Source organism: Dipteris shenzhenensis, chromosome 5, assembly GCF_047967505.1.
Source record: "Dipteris shenzhenensis isolate YYH24624 ecotype China chromosome 5, Dip_SZ_1.0, whole genome shotgun sequence".
NCBI lineage: Eukaryota > Viridiplantae > Streptophyta > Polypodiopsida > Gleicheniales > Dipteridaceae > Dipteris > Dipteris shenzhenensis.
This window is the reverse complement of record NC_141600.1, coordinates 35,301,469-35,317,748: the sequence shown is the minus strand read 5'-3', so window position 1 is coordinate 35,317,748 and position 16,280 is coordinate 35,301,469. Positions and strand designations below refer to the sequence as shown.

At 41.9% G+C, this 16,280-nt stretch overlaps 1 protein-coding gene across 2 annotated transcripts in view; it reads right to left on the bottom strand.

Annotated features, from left to right (window-relative positions):
• The window catches only part of PAS1 (FKBP-type peptidyl-prolyl cis-trans isomerase family protein), a 209,890-nt gene that overhangs the window by 102,908 nt on the left and 90,702 nt on the right, over positions 1-16,280 (bottom strand). For both annotated transcript variants that reach the window (XM_087374838.1, XM_087374839.1), the window contains exons 9-11: positions 8,850-8,934; positions 5,450-5,611; positions 5,186-5,243 (exon numbers count right to left, since the gene is read on the bottom strand). In XM_087374838.1, the coding sequence (XP_087230964.1) occupies positions 5,186-5,243; positions 5,450-5,611; positions 8,850-8,934 (305 nt within the window). The remainder of the gene's footprint in view (positions 1-5,185; positions 5,244-5,449; positions 5,612-8,849; positions 8,935-16,280) is intronic.

Below are 16,280 nucleotides of genomic sequence, written 5' to 3'. Positions count from 1 at the left end.
TACAAAGACAAGTGTTCCAATTGTGAGAAGACGTAGGAGCAGTCTAAGTCGTGAATCGAGATCATCTCTTTATATTTTAGCTGAGGCTTGCTTTTGAATTCTCCTCAATCCCAAAAGTTTCTGACAATGGATATGTCAAAGAAGGACAGTCGTGGAGCGATATTGGTGACTTTCAATGGTCAGAACTTTCCTTCATGGCAATTAGCAACACGCTTGTTATTTATGCAAAAAGGACTGTGGGTAGTGGTCTCTGGATCGGGAAAGAGACCCAAAGAGCGTTCTCATGATGCTGAGAAGATTCCTGCATGGGAAGCCAAGGATGAGAAGGCCCTAGGATATTTGGGCTGTGCTCAAGGTCCTGAATACTTCCTTGTCTCTGAATCCTTGTCTGTCATTTTATGTGAGACTATTGTCATTTCATGTAGAGATTTCTAGTTGAATGTTATATCCAACAAATCTGACTGCAAAAATCTGCAATGTGACTCAATCTGAGTCCAAAATTGCCTACAAAACTCCGAAACTGACTGTCCATTGCCGAATTGCATCCAAAATGCAAAAGCCCCAAATTTTTGCGGGAACTTGCAACCGAAAGAGAGCAAATTGATTGAAAGCCCCAAATTTTGTAATTTGCTTGCAAAAGCCCCAAATTTGCAGATTTATCTGCAAAGCCTACAAAGCAAGAAAATCTACCCCAAATTCTCTTCCGACAGATTTGCCAAACAATAGCTTAAAATACATCAGCCCAAAAGCATAAATTATTCACCAACTCTTCCAAATGTGCCTGCAAAACACTTGCAAATTGGCCAAAAGCCCTAAATCCTGCAAAATGAGTGTCCAAGACCAAAAGCCCCAAATTGCAGGGGTGAAATTGACCCAAAATTGGGGTAAATCCAAGAAAAGCCCTAAATTGATTACAAATGCCCAAATTGAAAACAATGTGCTAAAATCTACCCCAAAATTGACCTGTGGGCACACCCAAACTCTCCATATCCATTTGTACGAAGAAGTCACCTGTGCAAGGCAACTGGCTTCACTACACAGGCTAGAGCTGTACAATAAAGGAGTAGGTACGAGCTTGAGCTGTCAAGTGTACCGGCCAGTACGGACTGCTTGTACGGCTGGCTTCACGCAGGCATAGCAGAGCTAATGGATAGGGCTGTACGAAATGTACAGAAGCAGTACAAACTGCTTGTACGGAAGAAATCGCCGTATGGAAAAGAGGAGCTCATGTGTACGGATGTACGGCGATGTAGGTACGAAAGCACGTACGACCAACGAGACTGTAGCTGCGTAGGTGTATAGATGTACGGCGATGCATGTACAAAAGCACGTAAGACCTACAGGACTGGAGGTGTATGAATGGGGCTCGTCTGAATGTACGGACGGAGCTAGTACGGATGGGTACAAAGACTTGTACGGCTGCAAGTGGCATATGTACGGGCAGCGTGGAAGCTGGTTGACCTTACAACGTACGGACGGGAGCTGGGGCTGGTGCAGACGAGAATGATGGCGGGCTGGTAGGACAAGAGTGCTGGTCTGATACCGAATGTGGGAGATGAGCAAACAAGCAGGAAGCAAGAAGCAAGAGAGCTGGAGAGCAACATGTAGGATATGCAATAGATAAGATGAGATACAAACAAGAGTAGTGACAAAACCACACTAACTCACGAACTGTGGTTAGGGGGAAAAACCTCTAGTGAGGGAAGAGTGCCACTAACTCATTTATGGATTTCATTGGTCACTGCCTAGAATATGGCAATAATTCTAACAATGAATATGTGATCAACATGTAAAACTATGACAGCTCTATCGCCTTTAACATCATGCTTTGTACACATACCATAATCTGACGTACTCTTATTGAAACCCTTTTCATCGAAATTTCCTGCATTCTTCAAACACCAAACATGCTGTGCTTGTTTTGAACTATACAAAGTTTTTTGTAATTAGCAAGCCTTCTTCCTCTTGCCTTTGATCTCAAATCCATGCGATTGGCCTATGTAAACCTCCTATTTTCTCTAGAATCATGTTTCATTTCATAGCTTTCAATTGTGCAACAACAAGCTCTTAAGTTCTTGACGAAAAAAATATTTTTTTCTTTTACAATGAATCATGTTAGTCTAAATATTGGAGGTACATGTTAAATGTTTATCATTACCACTTGATTTTACATGAACTAGAATCTTGCATTCCTCCTCATGTACATTTCTCACATTTGTCCTTACTTGGTCAAGTTTATGATTTGGTACAATGTAATCAATTGTACTTTTTGGCTTTTTAGATGGTATTTAGGGCAAAAAAGGAGTGATTATGTTATTATCATAAAACTTTATACATCCAAAATGCTATCCTTGTCAGGCTAGAATAAGGGTCTAGCTATTGTCATAAGTTATTTTGAGACCACAAAAGATGGTAGTACCCAACATTTGAACCTACGTAGTGAGACTGATAGAAGAAAACATAGCGTTAAGAAAAGCAGTTTTCACATTCATCTAATAAAAAGGCCAGCCATAACAAGTAGCAAAGGATACTATCACTCTGATAGTGTTATGCTTGAGCCTTGGCTACTAGTGCAAAGGTTTCATCATAGTCTATGCCTTCCTTTGGGGCATAACCATTTGCACAGTTTCTTGACCCTCACCAGAATCTGATGAAGGTTCTTTGGCAACATGTGGTTCAGCCTTTCTCTCTACCACTTGCTTGGCGATAGGATGAAAAGATGTATCCTATTGTGAAGTGTAACCAATTCCTCCTCCATCAAATACTACATCCCTCTTAGCAATGATGTTTCAAGCTTCAGAATTCCAAATCTTGCAGGCCTTGTGACCATCGTTCTTGCCAACAAATATGCCTTTAAAGCATTTAGTAACAAGTTTCTTTCTATTGGGGCCTTGCAGTCAAATACCCTTAGGTGGATAAGAAGCTACAAGGAAGACTCAAAAAGCTGAAGTCCCTCAAGAACTCAGAGAAGCCACATACTAACTCTATGGGAATGTTTTAGCTGAGTTAGCACAGCCGTTGGTAGATGGATCATGCTCCAATGGGAAAGTTGTAATAAGGAGTGACATAGGGGTTAAGCGAGGCTCTCCCTCTCAAAACACGTTTTGGTCTTTTTATTGATGATTTGGAAGAGTGGATGAGAATGCACAGCAAGGAAGGTGTACAGATTGTAGGATATGCTTTGCTAATGCTTATTTAGCAGATGATGTGGTACTCTTCGCAAAAAACAAGGAGAGTCTACAAGCACATTTGAATGCACTGAAGTAATTCTGCAAACACTCAGGAATGCAGGTCAATATAGACAAGACAAAGGTAATGGTGATCAGGACACGTAACAAACAAGGGATGTCAAATTTGAAGGGGAACGCCTAGAAATAGTCAAGACATATAGATATCTGTGTATGCCATGCTTGTACAGACAGTAATCCTTCACCGATACCCAGCTTGGGCACCCGGGCTCCCTAGGATATACTGGGAAATAATAGAAAATTTGCACAAATGTTTCCTGATAGGGGAGTTAGGGGTTAAGGCATAATTGGCTGAAACAGGTATGATACCTTTAGGAGGGGAAGCTTTACATCCATTCATGGCTTACCTCAACAAAGTTGAGAAGATGGATGTGAGTAGGGTAACACATAAGGCAATGGAAGCTATGCAAATCATGGGCTGGCATAGAGAGGGAATGAAGTGGATGGTATCATAGGGTATAACAGCCGCTGATATACCAGAAGATGTATGTGAAATAAGAGAAGATCACACAAAAAATTCTATAGAAACAATGGCAAAACCCAGGGACGAAAAATGCAATTCTATAAGCAGGAAATCAACCCAATGGACAGCTACGGAATGCAGAAATACCTTGGGGAAGACGTATCAGTATATAAAAGGCATCTAATCTGTAATATCAGAACTAGTTCACATGATCTTGATGTAGAGAGGGGTGGCTGGGCAAGACCCGGGATCCACAGAGAGAAAAACTGCAAAATCTTCCCCATAGGGGAGGTAGAAAATGAGCAGCATGTATTCCTAAGACACCCATTAGAGAACGTTATGAGGTCAGTAGAGATAATCTGAAAAATCTGCAGGAGTAGCCAGCCAAAAAGCTAGCAAGCTACTTGAAAGAGATTTTGGAACACTGTAACAAGGTACTAAGACTAGCAGATAAGCTAGCCCAACAAGTATTCACTACGTAACAAGTTGTAATATTTTCTCTCAACTGGATGTAAGGGATGTAACTGGATGCATCCTGAGCCTTGTCTCTATTGCCTTAAGTCTACTTTGGAGGCTGATCAAGATGATCTCATGCTAACCCCACCCTTTGGAACCCTATGTTGGCATCTTGCAAGATGTCACTGAACCAGCCCACACCTAATATGAAGGATATTCCTCACACCACTATTTTCTGAAATTTTCACCACCACGCGGTTGAAGGAAGGCATAAAACAACGTACATAAAGTAGAGCCAAGGGTCACGAGGATCAAAAGAGCTCTCGACCCATGGTTGGTATGTACTCCATGCATGAAACTATTGAACCGTTATGCTAGGCCACTTGATGGCCACGGTTTATTGGCCAGCACTCGTCATACATATCACGGACAAAGCAGAATGGGCAAGTATCAAGGCATGCTTCAGACATGGTTAGATAAAACCATTACTCTCAGATCTCTGATTGAGGCGGCCACACACCGGCAGTAGAAACTATTTTGCTGCTAACAGACAATCATGGTTCTAGAGCCTATACTAGAGAGTGGTGAGAAGAGTCGTCTGTATCAAATAGAGGTGAGAAGAGTTTGAGGTGAATTGGTGTGAAGCAATGATGTCCTCTTCTTTGGGCTCTACATCAACTAGTTCGCCTCTTTTGTGGATCCTCTAGGAGGACCGGACTCATCACTAGCAGTTCTTATTCCCATTTTATTCTAAGCTGATGATGTAGTGTTCATCACTTGTCAGAGACAATCTATGAGAGCCTGGACATGAAGTTCAACCTTAGTGAGACTGAACCAACTAGAAAAAAAATATCAATTCATTGTAGGTGTAACAATTATTCTCTTCTTTAAAATAAAATTTGAAGTCATTGTTATTCACGTCCTTCTGCAGAATTAGAAAGATATACATGCTGATCTTTCAATACAATGAAAGCACTAGCATACATGATTCAATGGAGGTTTTGTGAGAGATATCTACCTGTTCCATCTCGGATGCGTCGCTTGATGACTCGACCATCACCAACCACATCTCGCACCTTTTGCACCAAAAATCAAAGATAATAATTATCTTCATGCTCAATAATTTGATATATTCTTTACCAAGGATGGCCATATGGGAAAATTGGATTCAGAGAAAACAAAATGTCTATAAAAGGTATTTCCATATGGAAAATCACCACGCTGACAGGAAATTTTTTGTTTGTGCAATGTAAAAATCCCAAATGACCCGAGAATCGTTTACCTGGATAATTTGAATGACCTCAACTTCAAATTGTAGTTCCTCAACTTCTAGAGGCAAGCTTGGAATCAAGGATCCTCTCGTGAGATGAGAACGAGATACATAGATTATAGATTTTTCTTGTCTCGTCATGGTTCCAATTCCTAATTCCAGCCCTGATGGCACCTGGATAGAGATGACATCATGCATCAAATATAGATAGAGAAAGTGAAGGAACAACCCTCTTTGGTGTTTTAGTAAGCGAGCCACAAGTTTGCCTTGAGGTTCGCTAAGCACATGGCATTAACAGATAAGTAAAAACCTATGCATGACCTCTATGTCATAGTGGCAAGAAAAACAAGTTTCCTTCATAAAAAACACAACAATTAGACTAATGGTAAAAACAAGAAGCCAAAACTTGAGGATTTCAATAGTCAATCCATGAAAATTTAGCTTCAAACAAATCTAGATCCAACTATGAAGTCAAGTATACAAAGAGAACTACTTCAAAGACGTGCTTCTCAGAAAAAGGAGTATGCAGTTCAACATAGTTGCAACAAGTCACACTGCTGACTATGCATTTGACAATATGTTTCAACCTAGACATTTTCCAAGGTTTTGTCCTTCCAAACACAAAGGAGAAAACTTGGACAAACATGCTTTTAAAGTCCTTATTCACTAAGGATCTCTATTGAACAGTTCCATGTTTCATCACACAGGCTCTACAAGTGGACGAGCGGAGGGGGTACCCATGGAGAGTCGCATCAACACCTTGTGTGATCGACTAGAGATCTAGTCAGAGGATCCATTCGCCTTCATGTGCCTTGTATACTATGAGATCCAAGGCTGCTATCACTGTCTCTTTAAGGGTGGCTTCGGGTCCCTCTCCAGATTCCTCTCCTACGCAGATTAGGGATGCATGGCTGCCTTCATCCATGAAGGCAACAACTGGAATCATAACAAAGGAAGACATGGGAAAAGGCCTGAAAAAGTTAGCTAATAGGAAAGCTCCAAACACACAAGGGCTGGTAGCGGAAATGCTGACTTGGGGAGGCAAGAAGACAAAGATAATGCTTACCAAGCTGATGGATATGGCCCTAGAGGAGGCGAGAAGACAAAGATAATGCTTACCAAGTTGATGGATATGGCTCTAGAGGAGGGTTCCATTATAGTGGAAACTCAATAGGATTGTATCGATCCATAAGGGGGGAGATAGCAAGATGGCAAAGAATTATCGGACAATCATTGTAAGCAGCCTAATGGCAAAGTTCTATGGCACTATCCTTGACCAAAAAATCAGCACAACTCGGTGGAGGAACAAGGAGTGAGGGCACCATCCCAAGCAAGGTTTCGTCCCAAGCACTCGATAGTTGATCTTCTGGTTGTCATAAGGGCTGCAACTGAAGGAGCCAAAAGTAAGAAACACGTTGTATACTGCTGCTTCATAGATTTTAAGAAAGCATTCCACACAGTACCACCTAAGAAGCTATGGGAAAGGCTAGAAAAGCTTAAACTTAAAGTCCCTCAAGAACTCAAAGAAGCCACATACTGACTCTATGAGAAGGTTCTAGCACAGTTAGCACAACTGCTAATGGATGGGTCTCGCTCAAAGGAAAAGCTGTAATAAGGGTGATATAGTGGCTAAGCAAGGATGCCCCCTCTCACCAACACTTTTCGGTCTTTTTATTCATGATTTGGAAGAGTGGATGAGAATGCACAGCAAGGAAGGTGTTCGAATTGCAAGGTACACTTTCCTAATGCTTATCTACGCAGATGATGTGGTATTCTTCACAAAGAACAAGAAGGACCCGCAAGCACATTTGGATGCACTGAGAAAATTCTGCAACACTTGGGAATGCATGCCAATATAGATAAGACAAAAGTAATGGTGATCGGGACATGTAACAAACATGTGGATATCTAGGACTGGATTTCACAGACAATGGAAAGGAGGATTCTCGGAGGTTTGAAAGCTTTATATAGCTTCCAAAATAAATGCCGGAACGCACATCTGTGGAATTGGGGAATGAGAAAGTTTTTGTACACCATGCTTGGCAGATAGTAATCCTTTCCAGATACCCAGCTTGGGCACTTGGTCTCTCTAGGATTTACTAGGAAAGAATAGAAACTTTACAAAAACGTTTCTTGATAGGGGAGTTAGAATTCAAGGCATAGACTCCCTGCCCCATCCTACAAGCTGAAACAGATATGATACCTCTAGAAGGGGAAGCATTATGTCAATTCATGGCTTATCTCGACAATGTCGATAAAATGGATGCCAATAGAATACCACAAAAGGCGATGGAAATTATGCAAATCATGGGTTGGCACAGAGGGGATGAAGTGGATGGAATCATGGCGTATAACCACTGCTGATATAACAGAATATGCATGTGAAATCATGGAGTATAACACTGCTGATATACCAGAAGATGCATGTGAAATCAGGGAGATAGTGACACAGGAAATGCTTCAGAAACAATGGCAAACCCTGGGGATGAGAATGCAGTTCTACAAGCAGGAAATTAACTCAATGAAGAGCTACAGAATGTAGAAATACCTTGGGGAAGACATATCAATATTCAAAAGGAATCTCATCTGCAAAATTAGAACTAGTTCACATGATCTTGAGGTAGGGAGGGGTAGGTGGGCAAGACCCAGGATCCCCAGAGAAGAAAGGACCTGCAAAATCTGCCCCACAGGGGAAGTATAAATGAGCAGCAGTACTCCTAAGATGCAGTGCCTATGCACATATCAGAGAAGGTTATGGAGTAAGCAAAGGTTATAGAGTAAGCAGACATAATCTAAAATATCTGCTGGAGCAGCCAGCCAAAAAGCTAGGAAGTTAATTGAACACGGCAACAAGGCACTAGGACTAGCACACAAGCTAGCCCAACAAGTACTTACTATGTTACAAGTATTTTCTCTCACTTAGGGGAGATAGAGACGGAGGAGCATTTTCTATGTACTTGTCCAGTCTACTATGAGATCCGAGGGCGCTATCACTGCATCTTCCAGAAGGGACATGCATTCGGTCCTCTCTCCCGACTGATTCACTTTCAAGACCAGGTCTATGTTGGGCTCTATCTGATGGAGATGAGGTAACATACAGAGATCCTTCTGTGCCAAATCACAGAGCAGAAGATATCTTTTATATTTCTATTTCAAAATTGTCACTTGCTTTTTATGCCCTCGCAGCTGATGTTATTTGTTTCATCTCAAGATAGGAATTAGTCCTTATCAGCATTCCAATCTTAGAATGGGAACTAGTCCTGCTTAGTCCTAGCATTCCAATCTCATGTACGCCTTTCTTTTGAAAAGCAATGTTGTGCAGGTATGACTTCCTTTGTATTTGAGCCAAAACCACCAATCGAAGACAAGCAATTGCATGAACATTTACAACAAAAACAAGCCGGCATCTCACCTCCTCCTTCCCAAATGTAAAATGAAAAGGTTCGCTTTCTTGCACTGATGAGAATAAAGGCTCTTCTGGAGTTCTCCAGCTCAACCTGAATTGAATAAAAAACATTTATCAGCACAGAATGCAAAAATTTGAAGAAATGTAACTTATACAGGTTTCCGAAATACTATGAACCATTCTAAGTTACAAATATTTCAAAAAAACACAACATTTCCAAGTACAAGAAACAAGTACTTCAATTTACAAGTTCCTAGTTCAGAAAGAAGCAAGAAATAAAGTTTATTAGTGTCTACAAAAGGCCAAAGTGTCTATGAGACTTGAAAAAAAACAGACACAATGAAAGCAAAGGGGTGGGGCCACTAAAAACGGACAACCATACACAAAGGCTGGTGTCTGAAACAAGAAAATAAACACATCACGCTGTCAGTGCTGAGAGAGAGAACCCAAACGTAAAGAGCAACAATGGGAGGCCCCTGGCTGTCGGCCAACAGATCAGCCATCCATCCGGACGATTGGACTTGTGTATGTTGTTTGTGGGACCAACTCCACCACTCAGCTGAGGATAGACAAGATAATCTCATCGGACAGTGCCTCTAGATCTAGACAGGGTTGACATTGTCAAGGAAAAAATCAGTCATGGATTGTTGCTGCCGATCAGCATGTACAGACTATCCAGGCCCCTCCCTGTTGGAGACATCATAGCCAAAGAGAATGTTGATGTGATGTGTTGGTGTGTAGTACTAGGAGATCTAGTACTAGTTCATGTGTGAGTCATGTGTGAGTGTCACATGTCACGTGTCACTATGGGACATATCCCATATGCACTTGGTGCAAGTGTGTGAGTGTGTAGCCTATGAGGCTTGTACTTCATTTGTCTCATTTAGTGATGATGAATGAATGAAAGCCTTCTAAATTTGTGTACCACTTCTTCAATCCCTAGCCTATCTCTCTCTCTCACTCACACCATGTTTCTAACATGGTATCAGAGCAGGTTAGCCCTGCCATAGCTACCTACCACGTCATCATCTACGCCCCAACCCTAACCCTAATTCTGCTCAAGCTCTTCTCCTTACAACCGCCTCAGCTCTACCTCACTCTACCTCCTCCTTTCAGCCTTCTCAACTCACTTTTCTGCCATAGCCTCCTCACTTCTCCTCTCTTTCTTGTAGCCTTTTCGTGTTCATTTATGCCCGTCTAGCTTCTCCATAGCCTGCCATCATTCGGGATCTATTGGAGCAGTACCTAGGCCCTTGATAGACTCTCGGATTGCTGGTTGGTATCTTGCAGCCACAAGCGCCTGCACGTGTGGACCTTCGAAGCTGTTTTGGAGCTTTTCAACGCCGATTCCACTGCAGCAGAAGCCGATCACCTGTCCACATTGCTTGCAGATCTTCGAGGCTTTTGGAGGCTTTTTCGACCTACTTTGAGACTGCTCCTGCAGAACCGCCTACAGCAGAGGAATTTTCGAGGTGTTTCTTGCCTTCCAGCACATCAAAATCAATCAATTTTCTGCATGAAGACTTGCTGCAGCACCCCAGTGCACTTTGAATAGCCGCCTTTGCCTTTTGCAGCTGTTTTGAGGCCTCTAGCACACCTACAACAAACGTTTTGCATTGTGGAGGCTTGCTCCTTCGTTTCAGATCCACCTGCTTAGTTTCGTACTTGCTACAGCACTTGGAGTGCTTTCCACGCCCACAAGTGCTCTTCCCTTGGCTCATTTCTGTGTTTCATCCATCTACTTGCTGCTCTTTGATTCAGGTTCACTGAGTTCTACATTTCTAGGCATATTCTTGCTGCTTCTCCATTAGGGTTCGCATTTTGGAACCTCCAAGGTCATCCACCAGCAGCTGGACATGTTTATTCACGCCTTTCTCAAGCTGAAAAAACCCCACAATACACATAATTTTGGACATATGACCCCCAACACATGACCCTTGGATACCCTTGCTCTAATGTGATCGGTGTACCACTTGGAGATTCATCATCTCCCGTTGGGGCCCTTGCAGAGTTTTATTCAACTTAAAAAAATATTTACATCACATCATATATATATTTTTATTTTTTTATTTTTTTATTTTTTTTTTTTGGGTGAAAATGTCCTTGGAGCAAAAAAGCCCCGTCATCTGCTAGCTAAGTGTACCTATGTGCCTACCCCTTATTATGTACAATGCACAAGAGCTTACTACATTTTTTGACCTATCATATTTGCCCACACCCAAGACTGCATATATTCTTGTCTTGCAGCTCGGAGTCGAACATGTGCTTCAACTCAAATGAAACATTTTCATCCATAAGACTTTCTGTTTTATCTGCTACCATCACCATTGGTCCACACGAGCTCACTTGCATGATCCTGACAACATATTTCTTCAATCTTAAACCATTAACCCGATTCTTATGCATTTTGCCATCCAAGTCTTCAAGCTGATACGAGCCATTGGAGTACCTCTTCAACGCACAGTACGGTCCTTCCCACATGGTCACAAACCTTGTCTTGAATGTGAAGTCCAGCTTACTATCATAACGCAGAACTAAATCCCCTTCCTTGATCTTTTTATCCTTGTATTTCAGATTTACCTTTTGCTACTTTTTCTCCTGAGCCAGCGCATAGTGTTCTACAGCTTTCTGCCTATCCAACTGAGATTCCTGCATGTCAAGCAATCGATTCTGATAAGCTGTAGTTGGCTTTTCTTCCATCTTCATCAGCATCTAGAGAGCTGGAATCTCTACCTCTAGTGGCAATAGTGCTTCCTTCCCATAAATTAAATGAAAAAGTGAAAACTGAGTTCCCTCTTTTACTGCAATCCTGTATGCCCACAAAGCTGAAGGTAAAGCCAGATCCCAACTCTTCTCAATAGTCCTCATCATCTTAGCCATGATATTTGAAACTTCCCCATTAAAATGCTCAGTCATAGCATTACATTGGGGGTAATAAGGAGTAGCATATCGGCGCTTGATTTCAGTTTATCACAAAGCAAATCCATTAATTCACTCCTAAAGCCAGGTCCTCTGTCAAACACCAATTCTAAGGGCATGCCATAACGACAACAAATATCCTCATACACAAACTTGCAAACTGATTTTGCATTTACTGCTCGTACCGCTTTTGCTTCAGCCCATCGAGACAAATAACCGATAGCTGTGAGTAGGTAGCAGTTCCCTCAGTCATTGGTAGTGGACCAACAGCATCGATTCCCCACTTCTCAAAGATATTAAAAGCAATCACTACATTTCTTAGTTCTGGATGCAAGATCCTCTTTCCCATTTTTTGACACTGAAAACAAGACATACACCAATGTCTTAACATGATCTTAAATGCAAAATGACCGCCACAGATGCCTTCATGATTTGCTTCTAGTATATGCTGGATCTCCTCATGCCAAGGTACTCTTTTGAGTATCAGGTCAGCTCCCTTCATGAATAAAACATCACCAATCAAAAAATAAGGCTGACTTGTCTTCACGAACCTATATCTCTTTTGTTTGGGAACTTCTTCATAAACTTTTCCAGACAACAAAAACTTTTCCACCGAAGCCAAGAATTCTCTACCCCTATAAAGAGGTTCCTGTACTCTCACTGCTTGTATATGTGGCTCAGCCAACTCTTGGGCAGCATTATAAGCCTCCAAGTTTAGACTCCTCTCTACATGGCGCAAGCTCCAGGCCTCAAGCTGTCTCAACTGCTTCCTAATGACATTCAGCCAACTCCTTAAATGCAAATGCTTTGTCTTCCAGACTCCCAAGATTAATGCATCACCCTTGATCATTAATCTCTTGATTCCCATACTGATACATACCTTCAAGCCTTCATATAATGCTGCATATTCAGCTTCATTATTACTGCATGCTTTAAGCTGAATACCCAATTTTTGAATCTGCCTCCCATCTGGATTATGCTAGTCTCTTGCATATCACATAAGGTGCAGATCCGTCTCCCACATGGGATGCCCTTTGCCCGCCTATTTCAACCTATAGCCTGTGTGAAGACACCCGAATCAAGATCCTCCATGCATGTGGGAGATGAATCTAGGTATAGCATGGTGGATCGGTAAACCCCTCCTTTGAGATCCATTAGCAGTGAACTCTATAGAAGCTAAGTTTTACCGAAAGCTCAGTAGGTGCTAGCCAAGTCCTCTATGTATGCAGCTGCAATAGATCCTCTCAAAAGAGAGAGAGAAAGAAAGAAAGAAAGTCTATTAACGTCCACGGAAGACCAAAGTCCACGGATTGATATGTAGTCGACCACTGACTCTAAAAAACCTGGTACAAATGAGCTGTGAGGGTGAAGCTACTAAACGAGCATCCACACCAATGCAAAAATGCAAAAATACAAAATAGTAGTACTAAGTACTAAGTACAACATAGTCATGTCAATGGTCAACTACATATCAATCCGTGGACATTGGTCTTCTGTGGACGTTAATAGAGTTTCTTTCTAAGGGACAGCAAAAAAACCTCTCTAGTACATCTGCTTAGGGAGGGCACATGGAAGCTCCCAGAGAGTGCAAAGAGCAGCTCCAATTATTTAGAGTACCTACGTTATAGCTTGAAAAACATAATCAGCCATACATCAGTTTAAGACTCAAATTCTTTTGCCGTAGATTTAAACTCATTTATGATTGCTATGCCTCCACAATATACTGCCATTTTCCATCCTTCCTAGCAGCCTTGACCTTAGCTAATCCCGTTGCCTTATTTTTCAATTGAGCTCGTGTAAGTTCCTCAACTATCCATATCTAAGTCCCTTTCAATTTATCAGATTGTCAGAGAAGCTTGATACGTAGATCGTGTGAGTTGAGCGTAATGATAGCATGACCTTGAGACTGAGATTTGAGTTAGTCTGGCTTCATCATCATCATCGACATCATCCCCCTTGTCAACCGTCCAATCAATGTTAGGCATGGTTGCTTTGACATGTGCTATAGTGTCCCTGAAAGAGTCCTTTTCTTTATACCATCCTTCAAGAAGTCACCCTATTCTTATCTTCAAGGCATTATCACGTCTAGTTGTGTGTTCTTTAATCTCTTCCTGAATGTCAAGTTTATTTACTTTGGTATCAAACTCCACAATCACTTCCTTCTTAGTGGTCTATACTTCAGTGTGTGAACTAGATCTTTGACTGTAGAGACTGGCTGGGGGGTAGGGGGGGAAGCCTTGCAAGATTTTACAACCTCATCAATTACTGCCTACCAGGTCCTTCAAGAACTTGAATTCTAGCTATTGCATCTGCCAATTGTATCTTTAACTCTGTTACATGCTGTTGCTATAGATAAAAAATCTGTTCATGGCGCCCAATAATGGATCGATCCAGACCTCCTCATACGTATCTATGCGCATACGTAGAGGGTGTCTTGGCTGTGGCATATCGGGCCTGTGCATACGAAGAGGGTGTCATCGCTGCAACTGTGGCATATCGGGCCTTGCTAGCTGAGGTTGCTGGGGTTGGGGGAGAGGCTCGGTTTCCATCCCCGTTACAGCTCTCTAGAGCTCCGTACAACCCTCATGCAGCCAACGTACGACCCCCGTACAAACCCGTACAGCTCCATACAGGCCCTATACGGCCCCGTACAGCCGTCGTGACAGTTTGTGCATACAAGTCCCGCGCTGCAAATCTGACCGCCATACATCAGTACAGATTCTATACACGCTGTACAAATTCCATATGGGCCTTTTCCTGGCCAAATGGGCCTTCTTTCTTCTGTTTTTTCTGTAGGTCGTCCGTACAGACACAACCGTACAGGCCATACCATTTTTGGGCCTTGCTCCGTACAAGTCCGTACTACTGTACAGATTGTTTCGGTTCGGTTTTGTTACTACCAGTCATCATCTTTCTTGGTCTTTAGTTGCTCCTCTTCAACACTTTCTGGGTTTGTCTATTTTCAAGATGGCCGCTTATGAATATTTACCTCCCCGCACATGGAATGATACTTCCTCTAATGGTCATACCCCAGAAGAAAATTCAGGTGTTGTCATTACTTGGGCTGCTGTCACAACCAGTTGTACTCTCTTCCCTGAAGAGGACATTCTGGGTTTGTTGTCCTCTCAACAAACGTCTTTGTCACCTCAAGGTAGAGGCCTTGATCCTAAGGTGGATATGCAGACTTGACTTAGTCTTGCTTCATCTGTATATATCTTGTAAATATGCTGTCACAAATCAAATGTTTGACAATGTACAGGGTTTGTGTGATGCTACGAAATGGAAGTTAGTTTGGGTCTCAATAATTTGCAGCCCAATATAGTGGCTCTATAAGAGCACAATCAGCATATGTATGCGGGACAACATGGTCACTTTTATGGCTATGACATTTTCTATGCTGGACAGCATTGTGGTCTTCTTGGTGAAGCATGATCTTCAGCCAACTGTTGCCTTCGATGATATTCAAGGTCAATGGATTGTTATGTAGTGTCTTGTTCGACTGTTGCCTTCAATGATATTCAAGGTCAATGAATTGTTATGCAGTGTCTTGTTCAGGGAGAGATTTTTGAATTTGCTTCAGTTTATGCCCCACAATCATCTCGTGGTAGAGGTATGATTTGGGATGAGATGCAGTGATATCCCTGGAGACATCATGCTTTTCTATGTGGGGACTTTAATAATGCCCCTCAACCGGGAGATAATACATCTGGTCGAACTCTCATATACTGGCCTTTGAAAGTGATCATTGGTCTCAGCTATTGCTTCAGCTTTATTTGGCTGATCTCTAGAAGGAATTGCAACCATGTTTGCCAGCCTATACATACCAACATAATGCACAATCTTCTTATCAGGCATGCTTGGATTGTTGGTATAGGGTCAATCCGCAACATTATACTAATCTTACTACAAAAAGTGGCTGGATTATGCTTTCACGCATTCTGACCATGCGCCTTTATGGCTGAGGATTGCTTTGCATGAAATGCCAGATGATAGACTATCACAAAGAAGGCTGCTCATTGTAAACAATAGTTATTTAGAGCATGAAGCTTACAAGGCAATGGTTTATGATGCTTGTCAGCCTCTTTCGCTCATTGATATAGATTATGCTTGGGATGCTTTTGTTGCTAGAATGCAATCCATCATTCAGGAATATGGCAAAAACTACATGAAGACGTTGAGGGACATTGTTGCTCGGGCAAAAAATACTCGCCAATCTTTTACTGAGCTTAGTCGTTTTCGGTCTTTGTCTAAGGAAGAAAGCACATCTCTATGTTAGGCTAAATACTGTCTACAAAGCAATAATCATAGAAAAATAACTAAATGGGAGACGAGAGCAAGACAGAGAGCTTTCTTGGACAAAGGTGGTTCATCCAAAGAATTCTTTAAAAGCTAGCATTCCAAGATGCAATCTGCAAATATTTGTTGTGCTCTTATACCTGATGGGGTTTGGACTTCTTCTAGAGCACAACTTGCTGCAGCATGTGTTGCTCATTTTTCTAGACGGTTTGGGATTGCAGA